The sequence below is a fragment of the Chironomus tepperi genome, unplaced genomic scaffold (genome assembly GCF_022539635.2).
Source record: "Chironomus tepperi strain 1889 unplaced genomic scaffold, CSIRO-AGI_Ctep_v1 contig_244, whole genome shotgun sequence".
NCBI lineage: Eukaryota > Metazoa > Arthropoda > Insecta > Diptera > Chironomidae > Chironomus > Chironomus tepperi.
The window spans coordinates 429100-456147 of NW_027226366.1; the positions used below are offsets into that span (position 1 = coordinate 429100).

General features: G+C 34.0%; 3 protein-coding genes across 3 annotated transcripts in view; 2 read left to right on the top strand and 1 right to left on the bottom strand.

The window, feature by feature from the left end:
• Positions 1-1944, bottom strand: part of Lmpt (four and a half LIM domains protein limpet) — a 77361-nt gene extending 75417 nt beyond the window's left edge. The window contains exon 1 of the mRNA XM_070641272.1: positions 1793-1944. Coding sequence (XP_070497373.1) covers positions 1793-1879 — 87 coding nt within the window. The 5' untranslated portion in view covers positions 1880-1944. The remainder of the gene's footprint in view (positions 1-1792) is intronic.
• A 673-nt stretch (positions 1945-2617) lies between these two features.
• na (sodium leak channel non-selective protein na) lies at positions 2618-9826 on the top strand. Its single transcript, XM_070641354.1, has 8 exons — positions 2618-3053; positions 3409-3818; positions 3879-7161; positions 7219-7355; positions 7416-7813; positions 7885-8158; positions 8217-8376; positions 8440-9826. Exons 1-8 carry the CDS (start codon positions 2952-2954, stop codon positions 8926-8928), a joined length of 5253 nt encoding a protein of 1750 aa, XP_070497455.1. The 5' UTR covers positions 2618-2951; the 3' UTR covers positions 8929-9826.
• A 1405-nt stretch (positions 9827-11231) lies between these two features.
• On the top strand, positions 11232-18830 carry conv (insulin like growth factor binding protein acid labile subunit convoluted). The gene is made up of 8 exons (XM_070641351.1): positions 11232-11647; positions 13631-13731; positions 14054-14845; positions 14912-15923; positions 15990-16084; positions 16166-16355; positions 16606-17309; positions 18317-18830. The coding sequence occupies exons 2-8, from the start codon at positions 13634-13636 to the stop codon at positions 18759-18761; spliced, it is 3336 nt and encodes a 1111-aa protein (XP_070497452.1). The 5' UTR covers positions 11232-11647; positions 13631-13633; the 3' UTR covers positions 18762-18830.
• Positions 18831-27048: the final 8218 nt, after the last annotated feature.

Consider the following 27048-nt stretch of genomic DNA (forward strand, 5'->3'; position numbering starts at 1 on the left):
ATGAATGAGGTGTATTTTTTTTGGGTGAAATCACTTTATATCTTGATCTGTTCTGATGATTATCGTGTATAAAGAAAAACCAGATGTAGGAAGGGTAATGCAATGTTTAATCTGATTCTCAATTTATTACATTACAGTATTACTGGAGAATCTCGTGAAATTTATTTACGCTGCACAGTAGAGACAGAGATTTAGGGTATATGAGCTTATTGAACTGACTGAGTCAGGGAATGAGCATGAGTCAGATTGGGAATTGGCTTGAAATTCTTAGAAATAATGACTGTTTTGCATGATTCTTTAATAGGTGCAGATGTTGGATGATAGAGTCATGACAGATTTACAGCAGTGCTGTTTGAACTATGTGCCGCGGCCAACAAGTACCGTTTGATCGTGGCTTACCACTAAGATATGCCAAGACACAAAAAAGTTTGCACAACACTGCTCTACAGCATATAATTAATACCGAACCCACATGCCACATTCATAACATTAAGGACCATCAATATTAGCATGCCTGAACATACAGACTATATTGACACAAAAGATTGATTGCCTAAGTCAGTCATTGTCTTATTACACATCCAAAAAATCAAATTAGAATAAGATCTGTCGACATATCCATCCATCCGTAGGGTACCCTACAAAACATCCATGTATGACTTCCATTTGTGTCTGGAAACTTAATTTGCCTCAGCGACTAATTAGTTTATTTTTTCAAATAGATTCACACAAAAAATTTACTATGAAATAATAATAAACTTAATTATCCGATGCCTGACGATTTCCATCCAATTCAGAACCAGTCAAAATTAATTACATTGGCACATCAATCAATTCGAAAAAGCTGTACAGAATGGCATCAATGATCTAATTTCGTTATCAGTATTGAAAATCAACAATAAAATAAAAATGTTTGTTATTAATACATTTGGCCGTGAGGATGAGCTTAAGACATGTGTATATAAAGTAAGAAGTAAGCAAAAAAAGGCATCGACAAGATACCGCATTGTGAATCGTAATTCCCTTAAAGCAGAAGTACACTCGATATCTGTTTAATATTTTTTTATTGTGGTACACACAAAAAAGACAAATTTTTGTGTCGTATATGCTGTGAATGCTTCCACATATTGAACTTTTATTGCTCGCATTACGACCTACTTCTCAACATATATAAAATGTTTCTTAAAGATGAAGAAAGAAAGAAATGAAATAATAAAATAACGAGTTTTGCCTTCTCACTCGCTCCATCTTTGTTCCACAACACCAAAAAAAAAATAATAATAAGACGTAAGAAAGAAATCTCTTTCCTCGATACTTAGTGTAGAGTGTAAGAGCACCAATAATGGGGGTCTATTGAAAGGAGTAAATGAAGACAAATGAGAGAATGAGATAGAGTATTTTCAGCATGCTACAACAAAAGGATTTTCTGACCGATTAAGACACCGGAAATAACTTTTGTATCATCACAATCTATGCAGCATGCCGTAAAGTTTACTGAATGTCATTTTGAATCATCAAAATTGGTCCGCAACGGCATTTTTGCATGATTAACCGGCAAATTTCTCTCTCTCAATTGATACTTATTTTTTCAAGCTTTCGGCAATGATGTTAAGAAAAAATTATGAGAAATAAGGAATGGACTTGTACATATTTATTCATGAAAGCCGGAGAATGTTGAATTTCCAGTTTCTTTCATACTTTTTTTTATATATTTTGTCTATTTTAAGAACATTCTCACACGCACATAGAATTTTTAGAACAAATCATCATCACCATTTGCATACTCACTTACCTTATGCGAGTCATAAATATCATTCTTAATCGATAGATCATTAAAATCATTGACTAGTGTTTCACTCTTTGCCGATAACGTTAACATGTTTTTCACTTATAATTGACACACACAAAAAAATATATATTTTATTTATTAATTTTGGATGTTACTTCCACTAGCAATATCTATCGTTGCTATTATACAATTAAGTACGCGAATGCACTATATTAATGCTTACTAACTACAAAACTGCGGATAATTATTTTCACTCAGAATACACGAAATAAAACTTTTTTTGGTGGAGTGATGAAAAACATTGTTCGCTGTTTCATTCGTTTCACCGCAATGACTCCAACATCAAAGGGATGGCTACATGTCCAAGTGATGTCTCATGTGTGTGTACAGAACAAAATGTTTCTTATAATATTCTAATTGGACTGGAATGTGTCAGCTGTTGATTGGAAATAATCTTATAGCAGTTGTGGATGTGGACGACAGACATTGTGAAACACTCCCTTTTATCGCACTTTATGTAATATAGAACTACTGCTGCTTATAAGAAGATTCGAGCAGTTTTGAAATTTGAATTTCTTATGACCGTTAAAGTTTGGTATGCGGCGTTTTTGTTGATGGATTTTGGAAATATTTACGGAAATTAAGGATGTTGTGGAACTTGATTTTGGATCTTGTTGGACCAACTTACAAGCCAGAACCCATAAATCTTAACGAAACCCTCTAATTAAGGATATAAATAAATCTGACAATGCAGTATGCGAACAGCTGACAATTGTTTACATGAAAATATCGATCGGTTGCTAGAAAAGTCGATTTTTGTTGGGCCAAGAGCTGCAAAAATTTTGTTTTTAATTTTTTAATGTTGGAAAATTGAGTTATTTTGTTAAAATTTTATCGTTAAAATGTGAATAAAGTTGAGCTTGTCATGATTTACTACAAATTATCTTCCAATTTTATCGATTCACTGTGAAAATTCAGTTTTTCACTTGTGAAAAAAAATTTCCTCCATGAAAATAAATATGGATGAATGGAAAATGGATGAAATGGAGTATGGAAAAATGAAAATTTATTTTTATGAAATTTTCACAGTGAAAATGAAGTGCCAATAAAATTTTTAAATCGAAAAAGAAGTATTTATCGACAAAATTAAGTTATAATAAAAATGCTAGGGAGAAAAATGTCAATAAAGCAAGATACAATTCTTGCTGATTACGGGAATGAGGAGCTTCTTAATGAAAGCGCTGATGTTGAATGGGTAAATAAGGTAAGTCCAGAAAATTCATAATTTCAAGTCAAAGCTCGTTGTCTAGTCGAAGTTGAGACTCTAGTCAGCTGAAGTTGAGTCCAGTTGAGTACAGTTGATCATAATCCAAAGTCTCGATCTCGTCAAGTCTCGAGACTTAGACTGAGAAGCCTTTGAGTCTCCAGAACTCTTAAACTCAACTAAAGCTCGAAGTCGACTTGGATTTTGTATGAAAAAGTTGACCTAAGTAGATAACTCCATACAAAATATGAGCCAACTTCCAGCTCTGCCCTGCTCTGACCTCAACTACGTATATCGACATCGACCTCTGATTCCAATTCTCAATACTAATATTAAACAATTTTCTATCTTCTAGTTATGGGTTAGACGTCTAATGCGATTATGTGCACTATTATCATTACTCTCAGTATGTCTCAATACACCAAAGACATTCGAAAGATATCCACCATTAAAATATATAACACTAGTATGCGATTCATTAGTCACATTACTATATACAGCGGAAATGATAACGAAAATCTCAATTAGAGGATTCTTAAAAGGAGAAAAACCATATTTAAGGAGTCGATGGTGTCAATTTGATGCTAGCATGTGCTTCTTCTTATGGGTGTCAATTATCTTACAAGTACTGGAGATTTTGGCTATTGTTCAGAAATTTTCATCACTGTCCATATTGAGATCACCAAGGCCTTTGATTATGATTCGATTCTTGAGAGTATTTTTGAAATTTTCTATGCCAAAAAGCAGGATTAATCAAATTTTCAAGTAAGTGACCAATACTTTCCTACTTATCAATCCTCATCTCATAATTCACAACCTTTTCAGGCGTTCGAGTCAACAGATTTACAATGTAACTCTGTTTTTCATCTTCTTCATGGCCCTTTATGGACTACTCGGTGTCCAATTCTTTGGTGAATTGAAAAGTCACTGTGTATTGGAAGGAACTAATGAAACACGTCCACTATCAATCAATGATCTTGCAATTCCTGACACATTCTGTTCAATGGATCCAGAATCAGGAGGATATAAATGTCCAACAGGAATGAAATGCATGAAGACAGACTTTCTGTCCAGTTATGAGCAAGGCTATCAAGGATTTGAAGAAATTTTCACCAGTGTCTTTACTGTCTATCAAGCTGCATCACAAGAAGGCTGGGTCTTTATCATGTATCGAGCAATTGATTCACTTCCAGCATGGCGTGCAGTCTTTTACTTCAGTACAATGATCTTCTTCCTTGCATGGTTGGTCAAGAATGTTTTCATTGCTGTCATCACAGAAACATTCAATGAAATTCGTGTCCAATTCCAACAAATGTGGGGAGTAAGAAGTCAAATACAAAATAGCAGTGCATCGCACACGCTTATTGGAGATGACAGTGGATGGAAGCTGATAACAATCGATGACTCAAAGCATGGATCAGCAAATGAGACATGCCACAGGATTATCAAGTCATCGTATTTCAGAACAATCGTAATGACTGTTATTTTAGCAAACGGACTAGTCATGGCAACAATGACATTCAAGCATGATGGAAGGCCACGAGAGGTGTTTTATGAGAAGTATTACTACATCGAAATTATCTTCACAATCTTCTTTGATCTTGAGACAATTTTCAAAGTTTGGTGTCTCGGATTTCGTGGATACTTGAAGCACTCGATACATAAATTTGAGCTGTTATTGGCCATTGGAACATCATTGCATATCATTCCATTGTTTTATCTATCAGTATTAACATATTTCCAAGTATTACGAGTAGTTCGTCTTATTAAGGCTTCACCAATATTAGAAGGTTTCGTCTACAAAATCTTCGGACCGGGAAAGAAGCTTGGATCACTGATAATATTCACCATGTGCTTGCTGATTATCAGTTCCAGTATTTCAATGCAATTGTTCTGCTTCTTATGTGACTTTACAAAGTTTGAATCCTTCCCCGAGGCATTCATGAGTATGTTCCAGATCCTTACACAGGAAGCATGGGTTGAAGTTATGGACGAGACAATGATAAGAACACCATTGAAGCTCACACCACTTGTTGCTATATACTTTATACTGTATCACTTGTTCGTCACACTCATTGTGTTGAGCTTGTTCGTCGCTGTCATCTTGGACAACTTGGAACTTGATGAGGATATAAAGAAATTGAAGCAATTAAAGTTCAGAGAACAAAGTGCTGAGATTAAGGAGACATTGCCATTCAGATTGAGGATTTTTGAAAAATTTCCAGACTCTCCACAAATGACAATTTTACATCGAATTCCTTCCGATTTTACACTTCCAAAAGTTCGAGAATCCTTTATGAAGAATTTTGTCATTGACATGGAGCAGGATGAATTCTCTGAAGGATATAAGAAGCCAGTCTCAGAAGTATGGGAATCACACATTGGATTTAGAAAGCAACGACCATTAAGATTGATGTCAAGGACACTTAAAATTAGATCAATTGGACCGAACTTAAAAAAGTCAGCAATTACTCATATTATAAATGATTCCAATAATCAGCGATTGATGTTGGGTGATTCAGCTATGCTTCCAGTCACTGGCGTTAAAAGTGGACTCAAGTCTCAAGGAACAATCCAAACTAAAGCAGGATGGAGAGTTGATCAGAAGAAATTTGGGTCAAGATCAATTCGCAGAAGTGTCCGAAGTGGGTCAATCAAGTTAAAGCAAACTTATGAGCATTTAATGGAAAATGGAGACATTGGAGCTGCAACTCGAGTCACAACAAGAGTTCGTCCACATGACTTGGATATAAAATTATTGCAGGCAAAGAGACAACAAGCTGAAATGAGGAGGAATCAGAGGGAGGAGGACCTAAGAGAAAATCATCCATTTTTCGACACTCCACTCTTTGCCATCCCACGAGAGAGTCGGTTCCGTAAAATATGCCAGAAGATTGTTCATGGCAGGTACAATGCACCGACAAAGGATCGTAAAGTTCAGTACAAAACGCTCCATAATTTCTTGGGACTCGTCACATACCTCGATTGGACAATGATTTGGGTCACAACACTGTCATGTATCAGCATGATGTTTGAGGATCCTCATTATCGTGTTATGGACCATGTCTCATTACAAATTGCTGAATATATCTTTGTCATATTCATGAGCCTTGAAATATCATTAAAGATTTTAGCTGATGGACTCTTTTTCACACCAAAAGCCTACATAAAAGATGTTGCAGCACTGCTTGATGTCTTCATCTTTTCTGTGTCAGCCGGTTTCTTATTCTGGATGCCAAAACAAGTTCCAAGTGGATCACCAGCACAGTGGTTAATGATTTTACGATGTGTACGTCCGTTAAGAATCTTCACATTAGTTCCACATATGAGGAAAGTAGTTTACGAACTGTGCAGAGGCTTCAAAGAGATTTTACTCGTATCCACAATGTTGATCATGTTGATGTTTGTCTTTGCAAGCTATGGAGTACAGTTATATGGAGGTAGACTAGCAAGATGTAATGATCCAACAATATCAAAACGAGAAGATTGTGTTGGAGTCTTTATGAGACGAGTTTTTGTCACTAAAATGAAATTGTCACCGAGGGCAAATGAAAGCTATCCAGCAATGTTAGTTCCACGAGTTTGGGCCAATCCAAGACGATTTAATTTTGATTCTATTGGAGATGCAATGTTGGCATTATTTGAGATCCTTTCGTTTAAAGGATGGCTTGATGTTCGAGATATTCTTATTAAAATGCTTGGTCCTATGCATGCTATTTATATCCACATCTACATTTTCTTAGGATGTATGATTGGCCTAACATTGTTCGTAGGCGTTGTAATTGCAAATTATTCCGAGAACAAAGGAACAGCATTATTGACAGTCGATCAAAGACGTTGGTGTGACTTGAAAAAGAGACTGAAGATTGCACAGCCATTGCATTTGCCGCCAAGACCAGACGGAAAGAAGTTTAGAGCATTTGTCTACGACATTACACAACACATTGTATTCAAACGAGTAATTGCTGTCTCAGTGTTACTTAATTCCGCATTACTTTGCATAACATGGATTAAGGATGATAGTCAGACGGAAAGTTTAGTTATGGTCAGCATCGTGTTAAACATGATATTCGTATTTGAAGTTGTTATGAAAAATATTGCATTTACGGTAAGCAGGAATTGACATTAAACTTGAATTTGAACTAACTTGTAATTTCTTTTCTAGATCCGCGGATATTGGCAGTCAAGACGTAATCGGTATGATTTAACCGTCACAGTCCTTGGAATTGTTTGGATAACTATGCAGCTGTTGATCAGAAATGACCTAACTTACTTTTTAGGATGCATGGTTGTGATTTTGAGGTATGGTTGTTCTTATTGTTTTTCCTTGAAGGTCAACTAACTTCTTCATCCGTCCTTTAGATTCTTCACAATCACCGGCAAGCACTCAACCTTAAAAATGCTGATTCTTACAGTTGCTGTGTCAGTCTGCAAGTCATTCTTCATTATTTTTGGAATGTTCCTACTCGTCTTCTTCTATGCACTTGCCGGAACAATTCTGTTCGGCACAGTAAAGCATGGCGAACAAATTGGACGAAGAGCAAACTTTGGAACTCCAATAACCGGAGTTGCTATGCTTTTCCGAATAGTTACAGGCGAAGATTGGAATAAAATTATGCATGACTGTATGATACAGCCTCCATACTGTACACCTGGTCCGAATTTCTGGGAGACAGATTGTGGCAATTTTTCAGCTAGTCTTGTCTACTTTTGCACATTCTATGTCATTATCACTTATATCGTACTTAACCTTCTTGTCGGTGAGATTAATTGAACCAATGATAATTTATGTAGATCCGTCATTTACGATGAATTTTTATATCCACTATAGCTATTATTATGGAGAACTTTTCATTATTTTACTCGAATGAGGAAGACGCACTGCTGTCGTATGCAGACATAAGAAACTTCCAAAATACATGGAATATTGTTGACATTCATCAACGTGGCGTAATTCCAGTACGACGAATCAAGTTCATTTTAAGATTATTGAAAGGTCGTTTGGAAGTCGATCCACAAAAGGATAGATTACTATTCAAATACATGTGCTATGAATTGGATAAGCTACATAATGGTGAAGATGTCACCTTCCATGATGTCATTAAGTAAGTTGTTGACTTTAAATCACTTAGATCTATTAAATAATTCTATGTCTGTCATTAGCATGCTATCATATCGTTCAGTTGACATAAGAAAGTCACTTCAACTTGAGGAGTTATTGGCACGAGAAGAGCTGGAATATATAATAGAGGAGGAAGTTGCGAAACAAACAATTCGGTCGTGGCTTGAGAATTGCATGAAGAAAATTCGTGCTAATAATGCGGTAAATTGCTTTGTTCTGTCTAATTTACAATACCTAACTATTTTTCTTGTCTATTGGAAATAGAAACAACAGCAGACAAATTCATTACTGGCTGGATTACGTGCAACGAATGAAATGATTCCAAAGAATGAATATATTGAGGAAAAGAAGGATAAAGATGAAGTAGCTGAAGCAGAAGTTAAGGAAGTCGATAAGAATCGAGGTAAGAAGGCACCACCAAGTAGAACAGAACTAAGTCGATCGGACTCGACTGGAAGTGGACGAAAATTCTTAGCACCAACTTTATCAGATCCACAAGCACGAGCCAATAAGGATCGATTTACTGATAGTAAGAAGAAGGCTGTTAAGCCAACAATGAAAGCACAGCACTTACCCCATCTAACAGAAATGTCACATCACCTGTCCTTCCATCACCAACATCATCCAGTTCATGGAAATATTATGGAACAACCGCACAATATTACAAATCATAATGTTAATCTAGCATTTGAAGTCCACGATTGGTGGTCCGAACAAATTATTTTCCAAGAATCTAGCGATGAAGAATCTTAAACCTTTACATACTTAAGTCTAGTCGTTCTCATAGGTATCTAAAATAATAAAAATGAAGTTAATTAATATGAAAATTTTTAGAGAAAGTTAACAAGAATATCAGAGAATTATGATTAACAATAATTTCATGTTATTAAATGTCGTAAACCAAAACTACCAGTATTATCGACTAACCTAACTTAGTGGAACTAATAGGTTTGAAAATCCGATAAACGATTATCATTTCTAGTCATTTTTACAAATGCAACCATAAATGCCAAAAAAAGCCCAATCGACACAAATTATTCATGGCAGTCAATCGGCTGACATATTGCATCCAAGTGGCTGTCACATAGCTTCCAAGTGACTGTCACATGGCATCTAAGTGACTGTCAAATGGCATCCAAGTGACTATCACATGGCATCCAAGTGACTATCACATTGCATCCAAGTGACTGTCACATGGCATTCAAGTAATTGTTACATGACATCCAAGTAACTGTCACATGGCATCCAAGTGGTTGTCACATGGCATCCAAGTGGTTGTCACATGGCATCCAAGTTTCTGTCACATGACATCCAAGTGACTGTTACATGGAATGCAAGTGATTCCCACATGACATCCTAGTGGCTATCACATGGCATTCAAGTAGTTGCCATCTGACTGCCATGAATATCTTGTGCCGGTCGGGAAGTATTAAGTTTTATTTATTTGATTTTTTAATTGTGATATTTTTTTATATATTTTATTTAAAACAAAGAAGTTAAAGCTGTTTAAGATGAAGATTGATTGTTTTATTAACAATGTAAAGCCCTTCCGAAAAAAAGGTAATGCGAAATTTTATGTGAAAAGAAGTTATTAAAATTATGTATAGATGTTGAACAGTGAAGAAATAACAATAAAATTGCGGTAGATAAAGAAAAATGAAAGCGTTTTAATCACATTTCTTTTCAGACGCAGAAGTACAGATCTAAATCTATGGGCTGTTATGTTTTTTTGTACTAATGAGAAAAGTAGTTGTTGTAACATTTAGTTTGTCTAATGTCGGTGCGCAGCTTTATAGGTGATTAAGTTTTGATTTGGAATAAAAAATTGGTTGAATAGCTCAATTAATTATGATAATTTCTAATTTGATGGCTTAACATGACTTATGAAGTCAGTATATGCATTACTGCATTTTCCTGTTATAGCATTGTTTAGGAGATTCATCAGGAACATTACACATGATTTACAAAAGGGATTTTGTATGGAAAATTCAGTTCAAGTCAACTCGACTCCACTTGAGTCTTGCCAAGCCAATCTCTTCTAGGTATCAACTTAATGCTCTGCATCCAACAGTGAACGCTTATAGGAATTGAACTCTCAATTTTTATGTAAGAGAAGATCACAGTAGAGAAGTACTCTGTGGTTTATTGACTTAACATTTGACCCCAGTGGTTCCAATCTTTGTATTGCTTCTTAGCTTACTCATGGCTAGGGATTGATTTTTGAACGATTATTTAACATTCGACGACTCGGCATTAATTAAATCATTTGAAAAATATTGAACATCTTTGGAACTAAACGCAAGAATCTCACATCATGACTAGATATTCCAGATTATACTCTACTTCCACTTCTTCTTTTGCATTCATTTGACATCATTATGCAATCACTAAACACTAAAAAGATTAACTCATTTCCTACTTATCTGAATCAATTAAAGAAAAAGAAATAAAATCGAGTATGCCATGAATATCAACTAATTTTTTACATAACAAATATTACAGAATCTAGTTTGCACTTCCTATCGTTTAAATCACTTTTAGGAGTGTCTTACAAACCTGTAAAAAGCGCCTTTAATCTCTGCCAACATCAGCTTCTGCTTTTACTAGCACTCGTGTGCCTTTTCCATACTCCCAACTCGTCATTGTCTTGTCTTTTACCTTTTGTTTCAAGTGCAATCTGAAGTCTTGATTAAATTATATAAAGAAATGATAAATTTCATTCACTTTACACGTTATTATTATTGGAGCATATTCATCACCGGTTGATGAAAAGATTAACAACAACAAGAAAAATCTTCGCATGCTACGATGACGTCAAGATCATTTTTTGTTTTGATCACCTCTTTCTCATCATTATCATCTGTCTACTCAATCGTCTTCTTCTCCAACATAGTGAGTACTATGAAAGCATGCTACGGGAGAGAAAGAGCACGTGAGTAATTGAAAGTAAAATACCATTGGCATTAAAACTGGTTTTTGCTCATATTTTTTTTTTGTTTTCGACGTCATTGAGCTCACAACAACTCGCTCTGAGTGCTGTTTCAGGTTTCTTTAACATTTACTTTCTTACTGTGTCTTGACGCAATCGGTTGGCTTTAAAATTTAGTTACGAATTTGCTATTTTATAACTATTGGATTATTGGGTGTGAAATTTAATATTTTGGAGTTCCTTAAAGTAGTGAAGTTACCAAAATATTTGCTTAAAATAGTTCTGTGGATGTGAATGTGAATGAATAATAAAGGAAATAAGCAGAAAAGTGAAAAGATGTAAAAAAAATGAGATCATATCAAAGTGAAATTGACAGACTTGAAGATCATACCTGAAGCAACTATTTTGCTTATCTACGACTTAAAATTTGGTTTCGTTGATTGCCTAATAATAGCACGAAAGTGGCTGTTCACTCATTAATCATTTAAAGTGCCGAGTAACAAAGAGAAAACTTCGTCTTCCTGTAAAGACATTAAATTAATTGTAAGTGACTTAGTTTTTTATTGCATCTCATTAATTCCACCACCAAGCTGCAGCATTCAACTTTGAATGATTTGTGACCTTCAGCAAAATGCTTTGTTCCATTTTATTTTCTTATATCCAGTATTTTGCCTTCTCTCTCGCATACACATATTCTGTTGTCTCGCTGTACTGAGCATGAAGTGTAGTGGCACACACAGCCAATCAATATGCTATAAACTAGATTCTTTTCTTTTCTGTTTTCTTGCTTGCCTGCTTGCAAGTTTATTGAATCTATACATTAATGCTTTTTTTGTGCTGTACAATTAAATAATAAGAAAAATTGAAAGAGAAAATTCAAAAGTTTTTCTTTATAAATCAACAATTCATCAAGTAAGGCATTGACTACACATATGTACATGTATGTAAATGAGTCTATTGCGTCTTTGTTGCTATTTTCGGTGAAAGTGTCAACATAATTAAAACTTAATTCAGTACTTTTTTCATGTTCATGCCGCACGAAGTCATGCTGATTGTTGATTACTGAAATTACATCATTGCATTTGAACCTAACAACTTTTGATTCTTCACCGAAAATCAAAGACCAAAAACAAAGTAATAAATGAAAGCAGGAGATGAAATATTTATGATCATGTCCATAAAAATGCCGAATTGCGCAATAACTTCTGTCTGTTGATTTTTGGAAACTCTTGCTTACTAATTAACAACCTGCGGTCATTGCAGACGATCTGCATGAGAAGATGTTGTTATAGCTTGGATAATTTAATCTTTCCAAGAATGTTTATGTTAAGTTTTTACTTCCTTATTGTGTTCTGAACAAATACAAAGAACGGATTCATGCATGCGTTGGATTAGAACTGAATTAATCAAGACAACAACAATTGTAATTGGAGAACTTGTTGAAGACAATTGAAGAACTTTTTTGCTGAACAGGATCTTAAATGTTTTGAATTTAGCAAGTTCTGTATTTGTGATTTTGAAAAATTCTACTTAATGGCAAGTGGCTTGTGTAGTCAGGAACAATAACTTCTATAAAAACTTCAATAATACACTTACGATTCACAATGGATCGATAGGAACTGATGCATATCAATAATTGCAGAGATGGCCAAACTGTGTGCTGAGGAACATTAATGTGTGGCTTTGGAAGTTACTTGAACCACATGATGTATGCGGATTCAATTGTGGTTTACTACTATGGCTTATTGTAATGACTAAGCGTGCCGTAGCACAAAAAAGCTTGTACAACACTGACTTATCGGGATATTAAAGAGATATTATCGGGTGACCGGCATCGCATTCAAATGTTCCAAACAAATAAGACATAACAGAGAAACCGTCCACGCAATAAATTAATATGGGAAATATACTTTAAAATGACATTCAGCTGAGGATGAGATGAAATGACTCATTCAAGTATTTTCTTACTTATTCATCGATTATTGTGATTTTTGCATCAAATTCAAGAAGCTAATGTTGCTTGGGGTACGTTGACTCATAACGTTTTGCATAAATACGAATTTATAGACTTCCGTTCTCCTTCTCGTTAAGCAGAACTGCATTAAGTTGTTAGAAAATCGTCCCCTTCCTCCTTAAAAGCGAACGTAATTTGTGAACGACCCCTTAACTAGCTTAAGGTCTTCATCAAACTATTCAAAACAATATATCACAAATCATTTGCTTCAAATGACTCTTCTGACCATGAAATGCACCAATTCAGATCATTATCGCAAAACCACATCAACCTCAAGATTCAAAACCAAAATTCAGGTCACAAATCTTACAAAGCACAATGATCCAACAATTAATATTAATATTCATTTCCATAAGAAATAAATTTACAAATTCATGAAACTTTCTCATACACATGTAGTGTGGGAGATAGCGGAAAACTGTATTAAGCATCAATAGCACTTGCGAATCACATTAATTATGATTTTTATCTTCACACACTCAATTGGATTAATTTAATTACAATATTTGCAGAATATGATGACCTATAAATGTATTGGAACACTTTTACTCGTCGCTAATTTTGTGTCGTCAGTTTACATCCCACCGGGACCTAAATATGAATGCCCTACCAAGTATGTAATGATCTTAATCATCTTCTTAACTTCTTTGACTGGATCAGTGTTGGCAGGACTAATGAATTGGTTTTAGAAGCATCTATACAGTGTAGATGACTTCTTAACTTATTGGGTACGGACTCAACAGATTCCTGCCAATTCTGGACTGAATAATTCGAGACCAAACTCCAATTTAGACATGCCTGCAATGTAATACGATAAAGTCCAGTAGAGATGCCTTTTTGGACTTTTGGATTCATAAATCTTAAAGTCCTGCCAACTCTGATCCGGAGCCATCCACGATATTACAACTAATTCATATTTTTCCAATTTATTCCAGAGAAAGTCAAATCTTCCCATGTAAATGTGATAGAGGAAGTGATATTGGATTATATATAAGATGTGACGGTGGAAATCTCGCAACATTATCGATTGCATTTCAAAACATAGCCGGCCTTAATGGTTCAAAAATAGAAGAAGTAGTAATTAGAGACTCGAACTTTGCAAACCTCTATGGAACTCTGTTCCATCAATCGAATGCTAGAATATTAAAAATTTATAATGTACCTATAAAGTCTATAAAAGATCACGTCTTTTGGGGAATCAATGAGACATTAGAGGAGTTGAGAATAATTAACTCGAGTCTAACGGAATTTCCACGTGATGCTTTTAAGTCGCTTGGCAATTTAAAATTTTTGGAACTAAATTATCATTCTATAAAAGAACTAAACAACAATGAGTTTGATGATAGTCAATTGCCAGCGAAATTAGAGAAGATGTACATAACAAATGGAAATGTGACGGAGATTGGTGCGAATACATTTCAGCATTTGAAGAAATTAAAGACCATTGACCTCCATGGTAATCACATAGCCGTGTTAAAAAAGAATCAATTTAGAGGTTTACGTGATGTGGAATTGCTTGACATTAGCTTTAACCACATTGCTAAATTAGACTCAAGTCATATTGCTGACTTAACGAAGCTAGCGTTCTGTAATGTATCTAATAATAGATTGACGGAGTTGTCGAGAGGAGCATTCACCAGAAATGCCGTACTGAAGATTGTAAATTTAGCATTTAATAATATTAAGAGACTAGATGCAAACAGTTTACGTGGGATGAGATTTTTGAGGTAATTTTGGCATTTTCTCTCCAAATGTCCATAAATACAATAGTCATTATCTCTTTATATTTTCAGGCGAATTTATCTGAGCGATAATCAAATTACTGACGTTGGTCGTGGAACATTTGGTTCTGTATCACGAATTGGCACAATTGATTTGGCAAGAAATCAATTAAAGAAAGTCGATTACCAAATGTTTGCACAATTGCAATATGCCGAGCTCATTGACCTTGCTGAAAATAACATAACAGAGATACAAAAACAAGCATTTACTGATTTATATCTAGCAACTGTCAACATATCATACAATTCATTAAGTAAAATGGAACCAAAGTCTTTCATCAATTGTAATAATATCACAGTGCTGGATCTTTCACATAATCTACTTGAAAATATTCCAAAAGGAGCATTCGATGAGATCACGTATGCATCTACATTTGACTTGTCATACAACAGATTCACAAACATGTCACAAATTCCATTACAAAACATGACTGGTTTGAGATTACTTAATGTCTCTTATAATTTCATTGCCGACATACCGAAGAATACATTTCCTAAACTTTATGAATTGCATACAATTGATGCATCACACAACATGATAAGTGAAATATCCAATGCGGTTCTCATGCCATTGTTTTCACTGAGAAATTTAAATTTGAGTTACAACTCAATGGAAAAAGTGAAACCATCGACATTTGGTACACTTCCTACAATGTTAGATTTAGATCTAAGTAACAATAAATTGAAGGAAGTATCAAGAGGATCATTAGCTAAATTAGCAAGCTTGAGAACACTCACAGTTGAAAATAATAATCTGGAAACAGTTTTTCAACTTCCAATATCCTTAAATCATCTCAACTTCCGCAACAATGCAATAACAGAAATACCTGAGAAGACATGGCCAGTAATGAATGCCTTGATTAGTCTGGATTTAAGCTACAATCAATTGGAAAATAATCTAAGGGGATATTCATTCCTTGGATTGCTTACACTTCAAACACTAAATCTTAATGCCAATGGAATCTCCCAAATTCCACATGAAGCACTGTCGGAAGTTAAGACATTACAATACTTATATCTTGAGGTGAGTAATGACAATAATAATATTTATGTCAATATTTGATGGATAATATTGTGTGCAAATATTTAGAGCAATAACATCACTAAGCTGCCCAAAGGAGCATTCGGAAAATTGCCAGGACTCTTTGAAGTTAATCTCTATAACAATCAGATCAATAACATCAGGTAAATATTTCATACTATACAAAAATATTTTTCAATAAATTTCATTCATTCATGTTCTTTGACAATAACATAAATAAACAGCAAAAAGGCTTTCGACGGATTACTGCAATTACTCACCCTAAATTTATCGAAAAATGCCATCGAAAATATTCCAACAGATGCATTCTTAGGGCTTGTATCGTTACGTAAAATGGATCTATCGCATAACTTTATTGAGAAACTGGACAACAAGACATCGAGTGTATTTGAGGATTGTTTGAGTTTGCAGGATGTGAGTTGGCTATTGCCTGATCTGCACAGATTGTTCATGGCAGTCAATTAATTGGCAGATGACGTCCTATTGGCAATTTTCATGTTAATTACCATTAAACTTGCAGTTTGGATACTATGTTGACGCTAATTGGATGTCATGTCGTCTCTGCTTTAATGTCATGTGGCCACCATTTGATAGTCATGAAAACTTGTGCTGATCGGGTCCTGATTTATAAACCAAATAATTCAATAATCTTCATCCTTTGTAGCTTAAACTTCACCACAACAAAATCAGCTTTATATCACGCAAGATGTTTCCATCAAATCCGTGGTTCCCGTACAAGCTAGAGAAACTCGATTTAAGCTTCAATATAATCCCCGTACTCACATTTGACATCACATTTGGAACGAAAAGAGTAAAATATCTGAATTTATCAAATAATGGAATTAATGAAGTCCGTAAGTTCGTTCTTGGAAATTTGACACAGCTGGAAGTACTCGACTTGTCAAACAATCGATTAACAAATATGGACGATCCTGATCATCCATTTGAAATGCCTGAAAACATTACAAAACTTTACCTACAAAATAATGGAATTTATCGCTTGAATTACGATAAACTTTTATCAGCAAAAAAGCTTAATGAACTTAATGTGGAAAATAATCAATTAATTCATTTAAATAAGTCATTAATTGATGAAATTAAAAAAGGACTGTCTGTGAAGTTTCAAGGAAATCCATTGACATGCAACTGTGAAATTCGCTCTTTAAAGCACTTTTTGCTTGAAAAACCGAAACCTATTCCACAATACTCAAATTTGGTGTGCAAGCAGCCAAAACATGTTGCAGAGTTGACACTTGATGAAGTTAGAGATCAGCAATTGACATGCTCGGATTTGGAATTGTCTAAAATCAAGGAGATTAATCATGAATATGAAGTTCTGCCTGATATACGATTTAGGGACATTTTCTTGTGAGTATATTGAGAATTTTTTAAGGTTGTTAAAGAAAAGTAAAGGATGTGAAGGCTGGTAAGGGATCTAGATAGTTTGCTACTGGATCAAAAATTATTATATGTTTGTGATACTATGTTACCCATTAAGTGCTGTAATTGTGTGAATTGGTCACATATATACTGATATAAGATCTTCCAGAGTGGGATTAGCACCCAAATTTCTCAATAGACGGACCTCTGTTTCTCGATTTGGTATCTTTCGGTCACCAAGCGACCGGATAGTACACGGTGTATTGATGGCTGAGAATCGGATTCCAGACCGCCTTGACTCTGAGTTAAATCCAATTTTTTTTCAAGACTGGTCTAAAACTAGAGTCATGTTGGCATAAGGCTAGATTTTCAGCCTTTTCTATGCCGTGCGCTTTCCTTTAAATTAACGAGCCCTCATTTTTGGATTTACTCTTCAATATATTCATTCATATTATCTACAATGAGGAAAATTGTTAATTGATCAGTTAGAGTCTGTCTAATGCCCGGTCTAAAACTTTATGTAGGTACTATGCACTTATCACAATGTAGCACAAACATACCTGCGTTAGATGATCAAAGTAATTAAGAATATACACCGTTTTTAGAGAAGTAATGAAAAGTTGTAACTCATAGCACTTACTGCAGAGTTGGATGACCGGATTTAGATATTAAGGTTGTGCAGTTTGATTAAACTGAGTTTAAAGGATTTCTCGAAGACATTGTGCCATAAAACTCAATTTTATGATCTCAATTTCAAAAGCAAGAATCCCAACTCTTGATTGTCGCTTTTTACTTACTGCATCCCAAACAAAGGAAAATTGTTCTTTTACATTTCCATTCTCTCCACTTTCATCATCCCTTCCAAACAATACACAAAAGCTAAAATTAATTTTTCACTTCTTTTCTGCTTACTTTATTATGTACATACACATGCATTCTCCCTTTTATATTTTTTGTGAATCATTTTTATTGTTCTCTTTTTTATATCCAAATAGCACTCGTGGATCGTTATTTATTCAATGGTACGTATCATCCGTATCAAAAGATATTGCTGACTTTTATTTACATTTTCGTGATGGTAAAAATAAAATTTTATTGGAGAAAATACTTGCTTATGACACGAGAATTGGAAATGTTACGAGTGGCGAATTAGAGGGAATTGATTTTGAGCAAAAAATTGATATGTGCATTTTGACAAGGAACAGTGATGAGGTTATTGTCAGCCTTAATGATAATCAATGTACGAGAATGCCAACGGATTTTAATGCAGTTATGAAGAAGTATAATCGACGGCCCACGACAATATTCAAAATTTTCGAAATGGATAAGAAGAATTTGGGACGTAATGCGATCGCACTGAAGAGCGGAGGTGGACGAATGGAATTATTTGGCATTGGAATTCACATAATAATTGTGCTGTTTACATGGAAATTGTTGTGAATTATTATTGCTCATACTCATAAGTCTGTTTTGTAAATAAAGAACCTTTCTTTTTTAAACAATGTAAAAGATTATTTTCAATAAATCCCCAGCACTTTATGATCCTTAACCTTTTTTTCCCTACTTCTCTCTTACAGTCTATACATGCTCGTTGTTGAAGATGTTTAACGAAAATATTTGTGAATTTCATTCTTCCTTTTTTTATGACAATACAGAAATAATCTCTAAAAGAAGGAAAAACTCTCAAAAAAGTTGTTCTTATTTTCAAGAATTTTGCTGTACTTACATCGATGGTATTTATAATCCAAACTCAATTATGCTTAACTTTTTATTTTGGTTCATAGAGAAAATATGAAATTTATTGATAAATTTATTTTCATAAAGAATTTCTTAGGAACTGAATTTTAGTATAAATATCCCTAGAAAGGAAAGGGCTTGCTACCAAGAACTTAGCAAGCTGAAAGTAACGATAGCGAATATGCTTAACTGATATATTTAAGTAAAGTAAGCTTTCGATAGTTACTTTTGGCCTGTTAGGATACGTACCCAAGCGACACAAATGAAAAGGCGCCATAGAGCTTTTAAGGCTACACTAAACCTCATATCAATACCAAATATTCGTTTGACAGCCATATGGACACCATTTGGTCTCCACATTTCTTGATTTCTGTCGCTCGGATTTAAAAATGGATGCCGAAAATTGTATTTAAACACAAAATATATGAATAATACCTCAAATAGCATACCGTGTTTGCAGGGTATTGCTTTGGAGCAATTATAATGGTAAGAGATTATAAGACTCGACGGTTGTCTCAACGGTACCTTGAAATGGGCGAATTACCATACTCATAAATCGAAGATGAAGCACTTTAGCGAAGTAAAAGGAGTTATTAACTAGGAATCAACTTGACTTAAACCTGTTGGAGTGTATTCTTATCCACCACTTATAAATTTCGGGACACATTCAATTACTTACTATGCTGGACGTACATATCAATTGAGATCCATGATATCCTACAAATAGCGTCTAAAATTGGGTCTATTGCTGGATTTCGTTTGACACATATACGGGTGAAATGACCCAAAAATGAACAATTCTATTGAATCTACATACCAACATTGAATAAATTGTCATTTCACTAACTGATTTCCATCTTAACTATTTAATTTCAAAGTTAAATCTGTTCACTCTCGAAAAATTCTGAAAGTATTTCCTAATCTGGTATCCAATTTCCTATTTTAACCACCTAGTCAGCCAGTCATTAAAACCTTAAGCTTCCATACATGCCGTAAATCTCAAAAAAAAAACTCGAGAAAACTTAATAACAAAAGTAGCAAAAAAAAAAACAAGAAAAAAATAATTAATTTTCCTGCCCAAGATTTTCCACAAACGTTTTTCTTTTCATTTTCATCCAAAAGACATCAAAAGAAATAAAAAAATAAAAAATGGTTGCCGTTAGGAATGAATATACATTTGAGGGTTTATTCTCTCCTTCAATTCCGCATTCTTATTCATTTCAATAACATTATAAAAAGGAAAGAAAAGGAAAAAATTTTGTTGAAGGGAAATGTCGCTTTTCATTGTAAATTTTGAGAGACGTCAGAGAACGATAGAGAAGTGGAATGAAAAGCTTTTGATTTCATGTTGAAAATATTTACATTTTCCAACTTCCTCCGAGCATTTTCAATTTTTTATTCCAAACTGACATTTTCCCTCTAACAATAATATCATGTATACACTAACACAATCAGAGTCCTCAGTTTTATAACCTCCACTTTTTTTTCACAACTGCCATACCTCCCCTCCCTGCTTCATGTTATTTTCTTTACACCCCAAAAATTTATTTTATTACGCAAACAATTTTGTTAAATCGAAAAAGGGCTGGAAATGTCTCATCCTCCGTACCCAACTTTTACATCTCCATCCTGTGATGCCAAAATAAATTTTTTTAGTTTCCTTTTCATTGTATTACTTGTGAGCGGGATGGCAAAGACGTAATGCAGCTTCTGTACCCATGTTTATGTTATTTAGAACAAACATCAACTCAGTCTTTCTCTGTTCCTCAGCCAGAAAATTCTTATGTTAAAGATTAAAAGCAAAACAGTCACAGATTCACCTTCAGCATCCTTCATCATTCAACATCCCCTCAGTAAATGTGTGTTGAATGGAATGAATAAGCATCAACTGATGAGCCATCTCACAATTGGCCAATCAGGATCGTTTTAGTCAATGTTACTATGGCGACTATTTGTGTGAGCGAGAAGGTATGAATTTAGTCATACTAGCACTAATACAGTCATACTTTTATGGATGTATAGGTACAATATATATTTATGCAAGGAAGATTTTTTTATTTTTTTGAGAAAAAAAAGGAAATAGAAATGTGAGAGAGATTGCCAACTGTGTGTGGAAGAAGAAAATAGAATCCTCGATTCAACAATAACAAGCAAAAGTATTTTATCATAATAAAATATTTATTTATTGTACAGTGGGGGGATGAGATAGACATTTTATATGTCTTATAAATTTCAATTTTTGTTGATCGTAAGATTTTGAGGATCAATTTTAAATTTTGAAGGAATTGGACTGGAAAAATGGTAAGTTTTGGATAAATATGGGATAAACTTTTGGTATTGGAGATTATAAAGTAGGAATCAGGGAATTTATTTGAGGAATTGTGGACGATATAATGACGGCAATCGATATAATGAAATTGACGGAATCTCAATATAAGGCTTAGGTCCAAAAAGGTATGCAAAATTTGTATGAGAAAAAAATCAGAGTATTGACAAAGAATCAGCAATAAGATTCTCGAACAGCACAATGTGTTCGCTAGGACATCGCTATCATGCAATATTAACGGAAATTGGAAAGCAAAAATGCTCTGACGACACTGCGACGACTGCTCGGAGTTCGGACTGATTTAGGAAAACTTCTGGCGGCAACGCACTGAAGAATGCAATCAAGAGACGTTGAAATGATTTTGACTTGGCAGCTAAACAGACTATACAAATTTGTATGTATATGGGTTTATTTAGACACGATTCAAAGAATCTGGTTTTGAAGAGTCTCGGTTTTAAGTTCATATAAACGACTATGCTACCTTAAAATGGTCTCTTTGCTTATTAGGGTACGTTCTGTGATATTCGAGAGAATCGTTTTATTTAATCTTATCTATGTCCGTAAATTCCTCCTACACGTCATTATAAGAAAGAATTGATGATGTGCCGTCCAAATATTTTATCGACCTAAAATATCGTTTTTTTAGAAGATCAAACATTCTCTAGTGTACAAAAAATTAATTAAAAGTTCAAAGTCATTGACTTGCCTTTAACTAGTTTAAACCCATTTTTGTCCACTCAGGTTCGATCTTCATTGATACACAGTTGCGAGTTTTATGGATTTATAAAAAGCAAAATGAATAATAATTAAACCAATATCCGCTTACCATAAAGAGCCCCAAAGCTCTAGTAAAACAAAATTGAATTCCATCGGGTAAAATGAAAATGAAAATTGAATAGATTTGAGAAAAGCTTGTTCGTTATGGTATAGTGAATACAATAATGGCTGATACTTGTGATGTTGTTGAAAATGTTTGAAAAATCAAATTAATAGCTCCCAGGCAGTTTTGTGTGTTTCAGAAAATTGTTTGCTGCCATTTTTCCCCATTTTCGTTTTATTGATTTTTCCGCTTGTTTTCATTCAAATGATTTTCATTTTGTATATTTTTCCTTCCTTTTTTCTGGGGATTTTTAATGAAAATTTCATTCTCTTTTTTTATGTATTTTATCATGAAACAATTATTGTTTTCCTTTCGACATGGAAATTGCTTTTTCCTGATGCATGTATCCATCTCCATATTATTGAATATCTTAATCATCAGTTACAACTACTTTACTCATTCTACCATAAAAAAAAATCAGTCACAAAAATTGCTCAAGCCTGTGTTAAATACAATTTTAATTGTTCATCCCCTCAGCACGTGTACATACGTAGCATATCAATTTAATATTGGCATTTTCTACCATAAATAAATATTGAAAATTAAATTTTCCAGTTTAATCATCATCATCATGATAATAATGTTGTTCGGTCGATGATGATGTTGCAAAGCTAAACCAATATAAAAATAAATATTGTATCGTCTCAGTGGAAACAAAGAGCAAGGATTTATTTGTTGAATTGTTGTCACGTAGCAAAAAAAAATCTAGTTCCTCACAACATTTTATTAAATTATGTCATGGATTCTTGAAGTGTCAAGGAGGTGTACGATGAAAGGAAGAGAGATTAGGCTTGTATCATGTTTGTTGCATGAAATTGATATTGTAGTTGAGATTAGAGGTTCCAACTTTGAGGATATTGAAGAATGTCTTGGAAATTTTAAGGAAATCTGCCTATTTAGCAGGCAAAGAGCATGAAGCACTCACGAGTACGCTCATCTAATATATTTAAGGAGAACAAGCACTCGAAAGCATACTCTTTGCCGGTTAGGGTTTAATGCAATGGTGGTCAACGGATTATTTTTCGTGGCAAGCCTCAACACACATGGCATAACGTCACACACGGGTTAATGGCATGTCTAGACATTTTGACGACCACTAGTGTGCCGTGGTACACAGGCTGCTCATCACTGATCTGTAAAATCGATCAGTCATATTTTTAAGAGACATTGTTAAGCAGGAATTGCTCTGGATTCAGATATGTCTTCTTAAAACTTGAACAATGTTATCCTGAACGTTATACAACTTCATACATCTTTTCTGCAGTTTTAAGTATTTTTAAGACAAATCTGTTAATTCGAAAGTAAGGTTTTTTCATTCGATCGACGTAAATGAAAAGAAGCTTGCGTCAGAACTTCGACACTTACTCATCTGGCACACGAAATCGGATTTATTTTTAAGCTAATTAATGCGTCTATGACCGATACTTGATAGAAAGTCGTGACACGATAATTTTCATTCTTGTCGAGTAGTTATTAATAGATTAATTAAGCGGGATTACTCAAATATTGATCCAGAACATGTTATATGTGCCTTCGCGTCTTTGAATGACTCATGTAACGGGAGCAAAGTCTAAACGTAGCGGATGTGTTCTAAAAAATTCAAAAATTGTATTGATTTTACTTGAAATTGATGATTGTGACTTAATGTGTGATACTCTGAACCACAAACACAACATATTGTAGATATGAGTTGGATTCCCGGTAATATTCTCAAATTCACACAACCAAATCGACAAAATACGCAAGATCCAAGCTAAATCTAGTCGACAAATCGAATCCCCTATAAACAGCACAACGTTCATGAGCATACATTTGCCCTAATTACATTTTTTATCCTGTTTAACATTTCCTTTTATTAAAAAAGTGTTAACGACGACAAAGTCACGTGCCGACACTTTTAATAAAACACCAAACAAACACAGTATCATCCATATACACAAACAAAATCTCAAAGATGAGATAAGAATCAATTACGAGTGCTAAATAAATATTTTGGTTCCTTTTTTTGATGTTTCAATTTCACTTTCATGTCCTTTACACGTGTTTTCCAAAATATTTTCAAAAAAATACTGAATTTTCAACCTGCATGCTGAAATATTTCACGAACAAGTGTTCGAGTGGCACTCAGCAATCATCATAATCGTAAAGGAAACGCAATAACTTGTTTTGTATGGAATAAAAAAAATCGTTTATGTATTCACATTTTCAAGTGCGGAATGAATTGATCAAATGTTCTGCCGCCACTTTGTCAATTTTGATGAATCAATTGTACATGTAGGAAGAACTGAATAATTTGATTTATTTTAGATTTTTTTCAATTTAAAGAACAACTTTATTGCTCTGTTGGATATTCACAATTCAATATTGAATTAGAGTTAGGAATGAATTTCAAATTTAAAATTCAATTAGAAGTGGAAATTCTTCAGCATGTTAAATTTTTTATTCCTTTATAGCCAACCAATCGACCCCTTAAAAATCAAATCATCTCAATAACATTTTTTCATTCTACTAGCTGCTGCTGTTTGTCTCATGTGCGCAGTTTGATTGCGATATAATTGAAAGTGTGGAATTTCAAATCATGCTGAGAAATTACGGATTGTGTCATATGATATGAATTTAACTATGATGAATTCAAATAGAATCATTTTCAAGTGGTTTTTAGCTGTTCAGATTTTGTTAAAAATGTTTAAAATTTAATTTTGGATATAAAATTTCAAGTGATTTTGAGATGTAAATTGAGTTATTGCTGAATTTTTGGTAACTTATTAAGGTCATTCTCTCTGAACTCAATAGACCTGTGTTCATATTGGAATCAGAATCAAGTCTTTCATGGCATTCCTGCCTGTAAGCTACATAAGAGACTATGAGTCGCATTTTAACAACATAACTCGCGATTGGCACAATTTTTTTCACAGCACATAGCATCCAAAGTAGCATTTTGTGGCAATCATCTTGAAAATTGCCACTTGAACGCCATATGACTGGCACTTTGGTTGTCATACATAATTTGTGACAATCGGGTATGATTCCAAAAAGAACGATTGAAAATGATCTCCTACCGTGCCTCGAACTCATGATCGTTGCGCCAGTGTTGCAATAATTAGCTACCGAAGTACTATACCATTGTACTACCGAGGCACTTCGAATCACCAAAAACAATATGACTACACGGAGCTCATGTCAAAGACACAATTCATGGCTTTCGCCAGTGTTGTTCAGATTGTGTGCCGAGGCTTACTCACCAAGGTGAGCTGCGACGCAAAAAAGTTAGGACGATACTGACTTAGACCTTCACTTTCTCCAAATATTAAATAAGGTTCACTAAAATCCTAAAATTCGATTCTATGAACATTATGGACTTATAATACATAGTGAAAATATCAACATCAGTTCCAATTTTACCAAATATAATCCGTGCTTATTTGTACAATTTAAGCATTTAAACATAAAAAGAATAAACTTCATAATCAGTCAATAAATCATCCAAAAAATGAGCATAACAAAATTAAAAATATCACCATAAATTCATAAAACCTTAAAATTTATACATCCTTGATAATCTGTTACAAAAATAAGGGTTGACATCCTACAAAGTAACTTTGTTTTGCTTTAAAATCTTCTTTCCTATCCTTCAATAATGTTTTAAAAACTTTCAGCAAACAAAAATTCTTTTTTTTTATTTCCAATTCCTTTTATGTCCTCTCAATGTTGACAAATGAAATCTTTTTTCCCTGTAATTTAAAGGGATTGCAGTGATGATTCTATTTATGCCTGAAGATGAGAAGACGACCATATGATATTGATCATGAGGATTATGCAATTGTTCACAAACTTTTTTTTCCACTGTTGTTTGCTGTGTGCTGTCTATTAAGCGAAAGGTACATGAGATTTCAATTTGTATCCATTTTTTTTCTATAAATATTTACAGATGGCATTATTATCCGAACGAAAATGAGCAATTTAGGTTATTTGAATGGATGACAATTGAAGTAAATGTGAGAAGATTTTGTAACTGATGAGATTTTATGGGAAGGCATAGACTTTAACCCGATAGGCACAAGTTTTCATGGCAACTAAATGACGGCAATATGCCATCCATTTGGGATTTAACATGAAAATTGGTTTTTTGATTCCATTTGGCAGCCAATTACTTGGCATGATTAGTTTGTGCCGATCGGGTACCTTGTGGAATATAGTAGATATAACTGTTAGTGTAATGGATACTGAATTTTTAAGTTGATTGCAGATGAAATGGACTAACTTCATTGTGGTTTTAAAGTAGAGTTGAATCTTGGGGATCAAGTCATAAATTGGCAATTACGCCATTGAGAAAGTTAAGTCTCTGTGGTCGAGTAGCTAGAAAACAGACATTAAATCTAGAATTCTCAAGATAAGAGTTCGATTCCCACCTCAATAATCTCTTTCCTGGGATTTTCTAAATGTTCACGACATTACAGTCATAATATAGATTTGTTCAGCAAAATTAGCTGTTAATACGCAAGAAATACAAAACATGAATCTCCAAACTGTGCATTTATATGCTTGACTAAGCTGATAACTATTCAAAATTACCCAAGCTTCAATTTTACCACAAAAAAACCTTCTATAAAAAGCCATGCTAAATTAAATCTTATTGTACATAGAATTTAGATACAGCAAGTAAAATTCACAACATCCTCTAAACATTTCCTCATCAAAACATCACTCCCGTCAATAGAAAAAGAGAGGATTAAAATCCCGGGGAAGTAAAATCGCATTTTAATTGTTTGCTATTCGTACAAAAT

What these genes read in the sequence shown, in the direction of transcription:
- na (XM_070641354.1), top strand. Translation starts at nt 2,952, where the DNA reads ATGCTAGGGAGAAAAATGTCAATAAAGCAAGATACAATTCTTGCTGAT. An exon ending in ATGTTGAATGGGTAAATAAG is followed by an intron (nt 3,054 to 3,408) that starts GTAAGTCCAGAA and finishes TCTATCTTCTAG; the next exon opens with TTATGGGTTAGACGTCTAAT. An exon ending in CGTACTTAACCTTCTTGTCG is followed by an intron (nt 7,814 to 7,884) that starts GTGAGATTAATT and finishes TATCCACTATAG; the next exon opens with CTATTATTATGGAGAACTTT.
- conv (XM_070641351.1), top strand. Translation starts at nt 13,634, where the DNA reads ATGATGACCTATAAATGTATTGGAACACTTTTACTCGTCGCTAATTTT. An exon ending in TACAATACTTATATCTTGAG is followed by an intron (nt 15,924 to 15,989) that starts GTGAGTAATGAC and finishes GCAAATATTTAG; the next exon opens with AGCAATAACATCACTAAGCT. An exon ending in AATCAGATCAATAACATCAG is followed by an intron (nt 16,085 to 16,165) that starts GTAAATATTTCA and finishes ATAAATAAACAG; the next exon opens with CAAAAAGGCTTTCGACGGAT.